Source organism: Pelophylax lessonae, assembly GCF_965119305.1.
Source record: "Pelophylax lessonae genome assembly, chromosome: 3".
NCBI classification, from domain to species: Eukaryota; Metazoa; Chordata; class Amphibia; order Anura; family Ranidae; genus Pelophylax; species Pelophylax lessonae.
In genome coordinates, this window is record NC_138770.1 from 328,090,217 (window position 1) to 328,104,977 (window position 14,761).

At 42.5% G+C, this 14,761-nt stretch overlaps 2 protein-coding genes across 2 annotated transcripts in view; both read left to right on the forward strand.

The window, feature by feature from the left end:
• Positions 1-14,761, forward strand: part of TMEM14A (transmembrane protein 14A) — a 1,080,999-nt gene that overhangs the window by 758,163 nt on the left and 308,075 nt on the right. The window lies entirely within an intron of this gene.
• The window catches only part of AGPAT5 (1-acylglycerol-3-phosphate O-acyltransferase 5), a 216,350-nt gene that overhangs the window by 119,362 nt on the left and 82,227 nt on the right, over positions 1-14,761 (forward strand). Inside the window, exon 5 of the mRNA XM_082251943.1 lies at positions 5,155-5,245. Coding sequence (XP_082108069.1) covers positions 5,155-5,245 — 91 coding nt within the window. The remainder of the gene's footprint in view (positions 1-5,154; positions 5,246-14,761) is intronic.

The window sequence follows — 14,761 nt, forward strand, 5'->3', positions numbered from 1 at the left end:
GACAGGTTCTAGCTGGCCAGCTACAGCCAGTCACCCGCAATCTCCCAGTGGAGAGGGAGAAAGGCAGGCGCCTAATGTAAACAAAGCCGCCTGTCATTCTCCCTGATCTAACTGCAGAGACTACATGATCCTGCTATGTAGGATCGTATGTCTCTGTGGTTACATCACTAGCCACGCCCCTTTACAGTTAGAATCACGCCCCTAGGGACACACTTAACCCCTCGATCACTAATACAGTTAACCCCTTCCCTGCCAGTGTCATTTTTACAGTAACAGTGCATATGTATAGCACTGATTACTGTAGTAATGTCACTGGTACCCCCAAAAGTGTCAAAAATGTTAGTCAGGGGTCTGATCTGTCCGCCGCAATGTCGCAGACCCGCAAAAAAAATCGCAGATCGCTCCCATTACTAGTTAAAAAAAACAATAAAAATGACATAAATCTTTCCCTTAGTTAGTAAGCGCAATAACTTTAGTGCAAACCAATCAAAATACGCTTATTGCGATTTTTTTTTTTTTTTTTTTTTTTTTTTTTTTTTTTTTTTTTACCAAACATATGTAGCAGAAAACAAATTGGCCTAAAATGTTAAATTTAGATTTTTACATATTTTTTGGGGGGAATTTCATATAAAAAATGTGACAGATATTGTTATTTTTTCAAAATTGTCGCTCTTTTTTTGTTTATAGCGCAAAAAGTAAAAATCGCACAGGTGATCAAATACCACCAAAAGAAAGCTCTGTTTGTGGGGAAAAAAGGACATCAATTTAATTTGGGTACAGTGTCGCACGACCGTGCAATTGTTAGTTACGCAGTGCCGAATCGCAAAATAGGCCCCCGTCTTTGAGCAGCAAAATCCTCCGGGTCTTAAGTGGTTAATTTTACATAAAAGCTTTGCTATCACCCAAGAAACAGAATTTATTTTGGGGTTGAGGGCTTGTTTTAATGCTACAGCACACCATTATTAAAGCGGTTGTATCCTCACTGAAAAAAAAAACAAACATTGCAGGACAAAGGCATAATGAGCTAGTATGCATCGCATACTAGCTCATTATTAAATACTTACCTTAAAACGAAGCCCCGATCACCGCTGAGGGAGCAGTCATGTTTCCTCGGCATCTCTTCCTGGTTCAGCGGCTCTGGCGCTGTGAGTGGCCGGAGCCGCGATGACGTCACTTTTAGGACCGTTACTTTCTGACAAGGAGCCGGCAAAGAGCTCTGAAGGCCCACCGGACCTTCAGAGCGCATGCGCCGCTGGTTTCAGCGGCTGCCTTCACGACGAATATCTCCTAAACCTTGCAGGTTTAGGAGATATTAATTATACCTACAGGTAAGCCTTATTATAGGCTTACCTGTAGGTAAAAGGTAAAAAGCAACGATACTTACACTTTAAGGTAAATTTAGGCAAAGGGAAATGTATCCTGACATACATCTGATTGATACCCTACTTAAATATATTCCCTTCCATTATGCCAAGTAAAGTCTAAGCAGACTTAAGTGCTTCAAAGCTGGTATAATACTCATAAACTTGTATATAAGTCTATTTATTCAAGCTACACAAAAGCCTTGCCAACAAGTTAATCCTCAGATGAAAAGAGCTGGCATGCCCAGAGATTACTATAGGATAAACCTATTTCCATCAGGATTTCTGTTAAGTGGTATGTGCAAGCATTCTCAACTGCTTTGCTGTTACATAACGTTACTACTCCTTAGCTGTATTAGTATGGTGCCTTTTTCCCTATTTCAGTAGAATCAAAATTTGCATATTTTCAAGTGAAAATGTGTTTTTGCCTGTTTGCAGCTCTAGACTAGGTTATCTAATTTTTGTGTCATTTACAGGTGAAATTTTAGAGCAGCAATCAGCCCGGGGCATCCATGTTCACCGTTTTCAGGTCCGATTTTCAATCTGAAAATCGACTGCATTCGGACCTGAAATGGACCAGAAGACATGAAGGACTCCTGTGTAATTTGCGCCGGAGCCACTCCAGAGATATATGAACCGGCTCCATAGAGAGCCGGTCACAATCTCCTGGCATGCGAATTGGATGCGGAGAAAATCCGCATCCATTTTGCAATAGTGTGAACCCAGCCTCAGTTGCAAAAAAATCCCTTAAACCTGCATTCATAGAGGAATTTTTTTGTGTAATTTACGCTCCTACATATGTAAACACACCTAAACATGCACATATGCATGTAAATGTATTCTAGTGGCTAGAATAAGTTAGTATTTTAGCCAATAGTATGTGTTTGCTGTCATACACATGTACAAACAGGGCATTGGAAGCATTTTTTCTACCAGCTTCTAACAGCATATTTGAAGCATTTAATCATTAGCCAGTGTGCATGAGGCCTAAATACATTTGTTTTGACACTTGTAGATGGTTGCCTAAGCAAATTAATACCTACTTGGTACATATGCTTTGTTTATAGTCCAAAGTGGGAACCAAAAATATCCAATGATTTTTGTCATTGCAGCCAATTTATGCCCCTATGTTTTAACCCCTTCATGACAAGGGTCAAATCAAACCTTTGGATATGTTCACCTTTCCAGAAAAAAAACAAATGCACACATTTTTGCAAAAAAATGTGCATTTATTTTTTCCTGCAGGAGCCTGGAAAGCAATGCACCTGTGATTGAGGGTACAATGTCAGTCTTCTGCAGACAAGCCCTGCAGTTTTTTGCCTGAACCTGTATACAGGCAGTCTGATTGAAAGCTGCAGGGCTTGTGAATGAACTACGAGAGCGCTCATCAGCACCCTTGCAGTTTATTCAGAGGTACAAGCCATCAGCTGCGGTAGCTGGAAACTGAATGAATCACCTTGCTGTGTGGCAAAAAGTGACAGCGGGTACAAGGGGACAATCCTTTGCTCACTATCACACTAAGGGAGGGATTGGGGTAACTGGCAGCAGGAGCTGGAACATGTTACATGTTCCACCCTAAATACGGGTGTAACATGTTCCAAAAGGTGAACTTCTCCTTTAATGCCCAGACTTAATTTTGCAACTTTGACTTGTGTTAGTAAAGCTATACATATCATCGTAACCACTTCGGGCCGGTTCACACTCTTGCGAGTGCGGCGATCGCATGTAATATCGGAGCGCACTGCTCCTTCATTACATGCGATCAGATGTGCGGTGCGAATTCAGCCATACACTTTGTATGGCTGAAATTCGCACCGCACCCGCACAAAATACGCACAGGATCCTTTTTTCCAGCCGCATCAGGATCGAATCGCACAGTGGTTCACACTTGTGCAATCCGATCCTGTGTGAACTGTCAGATCCCACTGCGATATGCGATCAAACTGGGGGTGTTGTTAACCTTTAATTGACACCCCTGCGTATCGCATATGGCAGTGTGAACTGCCAGATGTGCGTTTGCGATGCGGGAACAGGCTGCAAATTCGCAGCCTTCCCACATCGCACAAATGTGAACCGGGACTTCATCCAGGTGGATTATACCTTGTTTATTTATTTATTTTTTTTTGCAACAAAGGCTTTCAAACTTTAGCTTTTCAATTTTTATGCCATTACCCTGACCCACCACCAAAAATCCTGCAAAATAAATTTCCCTACTTTTCACTGTCGCAGAGATACCACTCATTCAAGCATTATTTGTTCTTTGTAGCCATAGTAGGGCACCAAAACAATAGTATGCATGTTTGTTTTTGTTTTTAGTTTTTTTTAGGTGTTGCTTAGATACACTGACAACAACACTTGAACTCCTTCTAGAAGTATTATTTTCTTCTACCTAAAATATACTGCTCCTAACATAAATGCTGCCCGTAAAAGACATGCACACAGATATAGTGACAGAAACTTGCCTTGTGGCCAGTACACATGATCCAAAAATACTGATTTCGAAACGATTGTTTAATACTCTGATTGTTGGTACACAGCTTTCGAGAGCTGATCACGACATTTCATCCGATTTTATTATCTGATCAAACAAGCACAAAAAGTTTTCTCCTACAATACCAGATCATACGATTTTCATTCAGTCAGTACAGTTGACATTTGAAAATGCAATACAAATACACACTACAACACATTACTTCACTTCCAATTTTTAATTCTGTTGTATGAGAATTTTTGTAACTTTAGTATACTCTTCATTTTCAATATGCGACTAGCATGCAAAAAAAACAGACTATCTGTTGTCCGATTTTCGGATTGTGTGTCCGGGCCACAACTGGCTCTAACTGACACTTACTGACATACTGAGACACTGAACCTAACTGACACACTATCACTAGATACAATGTATCTTCTCCTTCACAGAGGAGGAACAACATCGGGTGGCCTTATAAGGTGAATGATCAGTGATATTCAATCAGCAGCTTTCACAGTGATCCGGTTCGCCCGGGTCTCAGTCATTGATCATTATTGCAAGTCACAGAGCGAGTATGCTCCCAGCACAGGCATTAGAACACATATATGCAGCATCCAGGTTTAAAGCCCACTTCCTGGAAACCACATATATGTATTACGTGGTTGTGAAGAGGTTAATATAAAAATTGGCAAAGCTAAAACCTTACTTTTAAGGGTCCTGCTATTTAAGCCCTCATCTAGTAGTTGGACACAGATATATAAGAGAATACCAAGGCAAAAGGAGCTACAGAATGGAAATGGAAGGAATATGGCACAAGAGATAATAATGAACCATCTTAAAATAAATTTGGAGCCGAGTCTTGTTTCCCTGAGATTCTTTCTCTGCCAACACCACTCCAAACCGTTGAATTAAAATCTCTTTTTAATTGAAACACATTATTTTTCTACGTGGCTAGCCATGTAATGTTAAACCACTGTTATCTGAATGGTTATATTGTTGAATAAAATTAACTTAGAATATTACTATGCTGTAAAATAATCTGTTTTGGCAGGTTTGTGGCTTGTTTTGCCCTTTATGCTCAGATAAAGTCCAAAGAATGCATTAGCATAGCATATTTATCCATTGCACCACAATATGTAATTCATTGCACCACAATATGTAGGTAATTCTACATATTCCTACACTTTAAAACAATCACATATTGAGGGGTTATCCTTTTCTATAGATCTTCTTCCAGTCATTTGTACATTTTTTATTTCTTTAATTTTGAAAATAAGCCAAGCCTGGTTTTCTTATTGTACATATTTTTTTTTCTTTTTTCAGATGTACCTTGTGATATTCCCAGAAGGAACACGTTACAATCCTGATATACCACAGGTCATTGCCGATAGCCAAGCCTTTGCCATGAAAGAAGGTAAAATAAAAATGCTGTCATGATAAATGATCCTCTGACTCTTGCAAATAATTAAAAGCTCTCATTCTAGAGTACCATGTATTTTTCGTTGCCAAAAAGCTTTATTTCAATTGTTTTTCTTTTTAAAAAAATATAAAATGAGCCGGGCCCTCTAATTCCTACAGTATTAAACTGTATTGTAATTGTACTTTCTGCCCCTATGTTGTGATAATGAAATGGGAAAAAAAAAAAAATACTGAACAGATTATTCTAGTCTGACATATGTCTTCTAGGGTGAATCCCTCAAAAAGTGTATTTCCTGATTGTACATTACAGGACACAAGCTTGTTTAAATTATTATTATGCAGCTACCTTCAGATGATTTGACACCAGCAAAAAAATATGTCTTCCATACAAGTCCTCTCACTTAGGTAATGGACCTCCTCTCTTTGCTGGAGTTGATTATTTAAAGCTGATTCTTTTCTCAAGATCTCAGCTGCACCATACTGTCACCACTGTGACTTTTTATGCAGCTTCCAGCAGAGCCTTGGGAGACCATACTTGTACCTGGCTGGAGCTAAGATGTGGGGCAGGCCTGTAATATTGCTGACATGTACTGGATCCTGCTGTGGGCGCTACCCTTGGCACGTAGTGCAGTATGTGGGGTAGCCACAAGGTCCTTTACAGGTCTATGGCCTTAGTCTGCCTGGTGCAAAGCCCTAACCAATGAACTACGGAAAGATCAAAACCGGATTAAAGCGCCCCAAGATCATTTTGATTGTTGGTCATATATGAAATTTCAATGTGTTCCTGAGGCAACAATACTCCCTTTTATCAGGGCTCAACACAGGGTATAGCTTGGGTGGACTAGTTTCTGCAACCTTGATGGTAACTAAGAGCAGAAGTCCTCAAAACATTCGGACTTCAAGGTGCTCTTGTCCTAATGACCCTTGACCCAATGACCCTTGACCCTAGCATAGGGAACAAACTTTTCAGCGAAAGGGAATATAAAGGGACTCAAGGCCATTCACTAAAATTAGAAAACAAGTCGTTTAAACTTAAACTGCGTAAAGGGTTCTATACCGTTGGAGCAGTAAGAATATGGAATTCTCTTCCACAAGCAGTGATATCAGCAGGGAATATCAATTGTTTCAAAAAACTATTAGATGGGCACCTTAACAACCACAACACACAGGGGTATACAATGTACTATTGACATAAACAATTATACATACACTCATAGGTTGGACTGGTGTCTTTTTTTCAACCTCACTATGTAGCAAGCTATGTAACTGATAATCTTTTTGAGATTGCAGGAAAGTCATGGACTGATTACCAGTAATTACAAGGGCAGGTTAGCAGGTCTTCCTTTCAAATGTGGTGTTATTTGTGACCTACCAGTAAATCTTCTACGCCGGATATTAGGAAGGGTTTCTTTCATCTTAGTTTTGCAATGGCAAGTTTGACAGGAATGTATTTTTGTAGGAAGGCATGGTCCTTTTTGAAGTTAGGGGCAGGGGAAGGACATCTGTTGTCTTCAGACCCAAACCAATTTCAAACGCATGGGTTTAGAGGGTCACCTCCCAGTGCTACACATTGAAGTTTCACACTCTGCTGCCTCTCTACTTCATGCTTTCAAAGCTGTCTCATTCTTTGTCATGACAGGCGGGCCTCCTGACTACTGTTCATCAACTTTTGTTCCAAAGGGTCATCACCCCTACACCCACAGCGGAACGATTTCAAGGTGTCTAATCAAACCTCTTTATGTTTCTAAAGCCAGATGGAGACATTTGGACCATTCTGAATCTAAAATTACTCGACTTGTTTCTGTGGGTTCAAACTTTTTGCATGGAAAATATCAGGTCAGTGATTCCCTCCATCCTGCCGGGGAATTTTCTGGCCTCAATAGATATCTGGGACCTTAGCACATTCCCATTTTTACTGAATACCAGCACAATCTACAGTTTGTGGTAGGTGACCAAAATGATCAATTTGATACCCTTTTATTTGGCCTGTCCATTGCACCCTGGCTTTTCACTAAGGCTCCGTTCACATGTAGGCGTTTTGGGGCATTTTTGGGGAGTTTTTCTACTCTAGGATCAGCTCTCAAAACGCCAAACAAGAAAAATCCTATTCATTTCAATGGCCCCTGTTCACATCTGAGCCTTTTGACGCTGTGAGCAAAACGCCCAACGCTCTAAAAAGTACATGAGCTTCTTTTTTGGGCAGATTACAGGCGTTTTCCATTAGTCTCTATTCAATCTAAAAACGCCTGCACAAAAAACGCCTGTAAATCGCGGTAAAAAACGCGCGAAAACGCTACGCTCAGGTGTGAATGTAGCCTAAGCTGCTTGTCCTGGTTTTGACTCTGCTTCTCGCTCAGGGAATTTGTTGTGGGGTGTCTGGATGATCTTTTGCTGAAGAAGCAGTCTCGCTATCCAGCACAGTCAACATTTGGAAGACAGTACAAACTCTCACTTCAGTCTCACAGATTGGCGTATCTGGCTCTGACCATAGATATGTCCCTATCCAAGATCTTCCTGCCTCAGGACAAACCTCTCTCCCTTGCTCTCAAGCCCAGGTCAAAAGCCTCCTCCCTTCTCAAGGTCCACCTTAATAAGGATACATTTTAGTTTTTTGTGTTCTATTGCAAAACCTTAGGAAATATTCTTTCACTCTTTACCTGTCAGCTACTACTTCCTTTCAGAAATTAGGATTCCTTTTTTTGCTTTCTGAGGGCTCCTGCAAGGGTAACTCTGCATCTCTCTCTCCCATTGCTAGGTGGATCAGAAAAGTTATTGTTGGAGCATGTAGTCTAAAGAATAGGGTTTCTTCTATGCCAGATCTGTTAGGGCTTCTTTGGCATTTCAACATCATGTGTCTCTGTTTTGCAAGGCTGCCACCTGGGCTTCTGCTTAAACGTTAACCTTTTACCAGGTGAATATTCAGGCCTCTTCTACCAGTTTTGGATGCAAGGTGTTAACAAGCTGCTCTCTGAATTTATTGAGCCTTCTTGACCTGTTTGTTATGTGTGCCTGTTGGCCTTGTTTGCTGCTGTGTTGCGCGACTCAATTGGGCTGCTTTTGGACATTCCATTCATTATGATTTAACTGCTTTACGACCACCCGCCTCGGTTATACGGCGGCAGGCAGCCACTCCTTGGCGAACCTCCGTAGCTGTACACCGCTTGCTTTCAAGAGGCTAGGGGGCGAGCACGCACCGCAGGCAGCGTGCTCCTGCCCCCGCTCGTTCTCAAGAGGCTAGGGGGAGAGCGCGAGCTCCTGCCCATGCTCGTCATCGGGGAAGCCGATGCAGTGGGCAGGCGGCTCCGATTGCCGCCTGACACCCGCGATCGTTCCCCCGCTGAGAGAGAACGATCAGCTGTTGTAAACACAGCTGACCGTTCTTATCCCTGGATTGATCATAGAGCCCATGTGATCCTTCTATATAGGATCACATGTCTCTATGGTCATTTCAGAAGCCACGCCCCCGACAGTTAGAATCACTTCCCTAGGCTCACATTTAACCCCTTGATCACCCATAATGTTAACCCCTTCCCTGCCAATGTCAATATTACAGTAACCGTGCATATTTTTTGCACTGATTACTGTAGTAATGTCACTGGTCCCCCCAACAGTGTCGAAAATGTCAGTCAGGGGTCCGATCTGTCCGCCGCAATGTTGCAGTCCCGCAAAAAAATCGCAGATTGTCGCCATTACTAGTTAAAAAAAAAAAACAATAAAAATTACTATCTTTTTTGTTTTGTGTTTTTTTTTTTTTTTTGGCAAAAATATGTAGCAGAAAACAAATTGGGCCAAAATGTTAAAAAAAAAAAAAAAAATATATTTTTTTTGGGAATGTCATATAGCAGAATGTGAAAAATATTGTTTTTTTTTTTTTTTCAAAATTGTTGCTCTTTTTTTGTTTATAGGGCAAAAAAAAAAAAAAACTGCACCGCATGGTGTGCAATACCACAGATAAAAGCTCTATTTGTGGGAAAAAAGGACATTAATTTTATTTGGGTACAGCGTCGCATGACCGCGCAATTATCCATTAAAGTAACGCAGTGCCGAATCGCAAAATAGGGCCTGGTCAGGAAGGGGGGGGGGAAATCCTTCCGGTCTTAAAGTGGTTAAAGACGCCTGTGTCCTGTACTGTAAAAATAAAATATAATTTATTTTTAGTTCATTGACTTAACACAGCTCCTTATCTTCTTGACCATTGGGTTATACTGCCCCTTACAGGAGTAGGACACAAGGCAGGAAAAAGCTTGACTACGCCTATGGGGCAGTCCCAGGGGTTATACTCCCACTTTCAACTATAGGCACTCAATTTTTTTCTGCCTAGTTAGGAGAATGGACCTAGTTCCTTGCTGGGATCTCTGGTCCTGGCAATTTTTTTCCTTTTTAGATGGAACTTTTTCCTATTTTGTTCCTGTGAGAATGTACAAGCAACTGCCGAACTGGACAACGAACTGGATAATCTAGATCCAAAGGGTCCCCATAGTCTGGCCAGCGAGTGCCCGCAGGCCTCAGCTCCGTGCCAGGTAGGCTGCAACATAGCCCTACTGGACAGGGGCTGGCCTGTAAGTTAAACATCTCGCGAGGGCGCACCTGGCCTTGGTCCTTCCCATGCAGCATCCCCCCCCTTTTTTTTCTCGGTCCTCTGCTGACTTATTACCCCCCATCTTCCCACACCCCTCCCCTCCCATGGGGTGGCAATACCTTTTAGGTCGGTCTGGGGTGTGGAGCTGGGCCCCCGGGAACAGCATGGTGCTGCTATTTTCTTGTAGCCTTTTGTACTGTAGATTGGTGGCCATGTTTCTGTAGCCTCGGTGGCCATTTTCTTGTGGTTTTCTCATTAAAAATAGTGGCTGCCATGTTTTTGATGCTGTACTGTTGGTGATTTTGGCGCTGGGATCCCCTCCTTATCCCCTAGTGCTGACTCCTGGATCTTTCTCCTACTGATCGCTGCATAGTGTGCAGTTAGCATGGGGCTGTAAGTGCCTCATTGGTGGTGATGAGTATTTTTGTGGGGTTCTCTCTCCCTCTCTCTGCTATAGCAGCGGTAGTTCCCTGTGCTTGCCTCTGTGGTGCTGGCGGTGTCCCTAGCAGTGGTACACACTTTTTTGTGTGGGTTCCCCTCTTCACTAATGGAGTCCCTGGAGCACATTTCCCCACCTGATCCCTTCTCAGAGACTACCGGGCCCTCCGGGTCCCAACAATCCCTGACTTCACTGACGGCAGTCCTGGAGTCCTTAGTATCCAAGGTGGATTTGGTCCTGGGAAAACGGGCTAGCAAAAATTGTCCCCCTGCCTTCACCTGCTTCATCTGTCTCCTCAGATCCTGGATCTGATTCGGCTGCCACGGATGCGAGTTACCCTTCTGGGTCTGCGTCCATTGCACCCTGCGTGCGCTCAGATAGTGAGGATGATTCCTCTGCTCTTCAAGCCACGCATGAAAAGGCGCTGGTGGATGCGATGATTGTGTCAGTGCATGAATTTTTAAGCATGGAGGATGTGGCTGATGCTGCGTCGAAGGCAATGGTCTCTTTTTGGCACCCACAGGCCCTCCAAGGCGGCGAGGGCATTCCCCCCTTTCCCGCTTACTTTGATAATATTGTCATAAAACAGTGAGGTTGTCCAAAACGCACTTTTGCGATCCCTAAGCATTTTTATGATGCTGTATCCTTAGGATTCCCTGTTTAAAAAGTGGACGGCCCCATCTGTAGTGGACTCGCCGGTTTCCAGGTTAAGTAAAGACACCTTCATTCCAGGTGAGGAGTCCCCGGCCTTTAAAGACCCGACTGATAGGAGGTTGGAGGCTCTGGCCCACCACATGTTCACTGTGGCTGGTTTGGCACTTAGGCCAGTATTTACTATTGCCCTGGTGTTGCAAACTCTAACCGAGTGGGCTAAACACTTACTCCGGGACCTGGAGGAGGAACAGCTTCCCCCTGCCTTTGTGAGGCTGGTGGATCAGTTGGTCCAGGGACTACAGTGTGTCTACAATGCCTCTTTGGATGCAGCTCCTTTGATTTCTAGACTGTCTGTCTCAGCAGTGGTCCTTCGGCGTATTATCTGACTGAAATGCTGGTCTGCGGACCAGACTTCTAAGAAAGCCTTATCTGATCTTCCATTTGTGGGGGATCACATGTTTGGAGCTTCCTTGGATGACATCATTAAGGGCTTCACGGGGGGGGGGGGGGGGGCATTCTTCTCGGCTCAGAAGAGGCCTTTTCTTCCCTCAGGGTCTCAAGACAAGGGATCTAAGCCCTTCAGGGCATCCACCGGAGGTTCTAAGTGGAACTGGTTTGGCAAGCTATGAACACGCTCTTCCAGACCTGCGGACAAGGCTTCCTCTGCATGAAGGAGCGCCCTCACACATATTTGGGGTGGGGGGATGTCTTTGCTGGTTTCCAGATTCATGGACCTCCCTGGTAAGTGGGTCCACATAGTCATTTAGTCCGGCTACAAGATTGAGTTTCGGTCTTATCCTTCGGAAGTGTTCTTCCCTTCCAACCTGCGATTGTCCCCAGATCGCTTACGGGATCTCTTTAGGGCAGTGCAAGACTTGTTACTTTAAAGGATGATTGTCCTGGTTCCGACTTCAAAACTTTTTCAGGGTTTTACTCAAACCGGTTTACAGTTCCCAGGAAGGAAGGCAAGGTGCATTAATTCTGGACCTCAAGGCGCTAAACTGCTTTGTGTGGGTACAGAAGTTTTGAATGGAGTCCATTCGCACGGTAGTGGCATCCCTACATCGGGGGGATTTTCTTGCTTTTATCGACATCAAGGACGCCTACCTTCACATTCCAATATGTGTCGGTCACCAGCGCTTCCTCTGATTTTCCGTGGACGAGGAGCATTATAAGTTTGGGGCATTACCCTTTGGTCTCGCCTTTGCTCATTGGGCCTTCACGAAAGTGTTGGCCCCGGTACTAGCATTGTTGCGTCAGCGGGGGATGATCTTTTGCGAGCAGAGTCTCCAAATGCTCTGATGGGCTAGCATGCCACAGTTCCACACAAGATCTCTGCAAATAGAGATCCTGTTGAAATGGGACAAGAATCCTCAGACTCTAGACAATCTGATCCTTTTGAGCCGGGGGGAGGAGAGGGTCCATGATCTGGTGGCTTCCTTCTCCGGCACTTTGACAGGGAAAAATCCTTTCTCCCCCGATACTGGGCGGTTGTCACCACGGATGCCAGCCGGCACAGATTGTGCTCAGGGGGTCTGGAGTCTTCCAGAGTCAGAACACAATAGCACAGCAGGGGAGATGGCTGTACTATTGTTGTATTGTTAGTACAGCTGTCAGGTTTTGTTTTTCATTTGGCCCTGCTGGGTTGAATGAAAAAAAGTGTGTATGAGGCGTAAGAATCACGAGAACTAGTCCAACAGGTCTACCTTTTTACAGGCCTGGATGAACAAATCTCATCCAGGACTAGGAGCTACCTTTAAAAAAACTAGAAGCCAGAACTGTGCAACCTGCAAAATGGCTTGTAAAATACAGTAGAGGAAGATTAATGTAAAGTTGTAGGAACAACCTGTTACCTTGTAGTGCATCCTGTGCAGCTACACTTTTTCTTTTAGGGCCTTTTGAGGTAATTTTTTAATGGTAACTTGGCTTTCTTAAAAAAGATTCCCTATAATTTCTTGATTTTTGTACAGGCAAACCTTAAACATAATCAGGTCTCATTTAAGAAGATGGCAAGGGGCCTGCATGTAGTTTGCCCACTGTAAAATAACTTATCTACTCATCTCCTTTAGTGGTTATTGTTCTTCATGGGGCATGACTTTTTTCATTGCAACCTAAGCATGCTAGTTCAGCACTATATTCTCCGTAAATGCATTTTCAGCCTGAAACTCCTGCTACAACATAGAGCGAGGCCAGAACATCTTCAGGCAATGCACATAGGAATATGCTCTTTCAGATAACACCTGCTCAAAATAGAACCTTTGATTACAGTGCTGCAAAGGAACAACGTAAGAACCTCCCTGGTTGTAACCTATTATAAAAAGCTGTTTTTCTAATTTTGACTTGAGAAAAAAAAAACGCATTCAGAAATGTAGTTTATTAGGGAGAGAAGTACCCTCAATCAGATCTTCATGTGATACTAAAAATTGGTTCACAGTAAATACAAGGAAAGTGCTGCTTTTATCTAAAATATCTGGTTGTAGAAAAAGTATATATATTAGAGACTGCCAGTTACAAAGACATAGTAGTAATTCAACAAAGTACCTTGGGTGGTGTGTAGAAGCTCAAACTGTATGCTGGAAACAACCGAAGAGATTGTGAATTTGAACTACTCTACACAAGTAAATATTGAGGTGACAGACTTATGTACCAACTATGAAGATTTATTTGTACAGTTACCGTAAACGTGTCTAAATTGTGTATGGCAATGTAGCCAAAGGCTATCTTTTTCAAGCAAATTTTTGTCCTGGGCGCTCAGTCCATTTGGCTAAAGAACACAAGAATTCTTTCAGCCATTGTTAGTCTTCAATATATTTATCCTGCTATGAAGCCTTTTCATGTTACGGAATGTACATGAACAATTTCAAACAGGATATCTAAGAGTCAAAGCAGAGCCGTGCTCCAAAATGTGCCAATAACTAAGAGATTAAAAATTGTCGCCTCTGAAGCAGTGATCTAGTACTAGACAGACCCTTACAATATTTTGCAGAAAATTAGGCTCTAAGCTTGCAAGTTTTATCTCCTGGCTTAACATGCATTAGGGAGCATACAAACTTATCCCCAAACAACCTTCAAGTGACAGTAATAAATTGGTAACTCAGTCATCATCTAAAACCAAAACATGTCTGCATCTGTTTAATATTACTGATTTCATATCTAGGTGAAATAAGCTCTTGGGCTCTAAAACGCCATTCCCACGACTGTAAACTGTCAGTTGCATGTGCTGTGGTCACAGCAAGGTGAACAATTAGCAGTTTACATGCTGCTATATTTCAATTTACTGCATTTAACTAAATTCATTTTTGCTTACAGTATTTAAGTCATATTAAGATATAAATGTTTCTGATTTTGTTCAGTGATCTTAGTGATTTTAGATGTTTTGAGTTTGAGTGAGAACCGGGGGAAAGTGTCTTTGATAGTTTATACCATGTTGGTTCCAAATTGGGGTTAAGCCTTATCTATGGAAATGCCCTCCTAATTGTTAAGTATCCTTAGTCATTTTTAATATAAAGTATTTTTAAATTAAATGATTTTTGTCTTCTGGCTTCTAAATGTAAAGTGGTTGTTAAACTCAGGCATGAAATCTAAAAAAAAAAGCATATCCCTCTATACTTGTATCAATTAGGAGCACGAAGTGTCATTTCTGTCTACTGCCTTGTTCCTCTGTTATCAGAATGAATCACTTAAATTTTTCCTGACATCAAGAGAAAAATGGTGATTGGGAGGATCCACAGATTGACAGCCTCAGCTCTGTTTCTGTGTGATGTGTGAAGAAGGGTGTGTCTTTCCTCCAATCCGCTATTAGAGCTCTCCTCACTGAGCTCAGCTGAGTGTAACTTCAG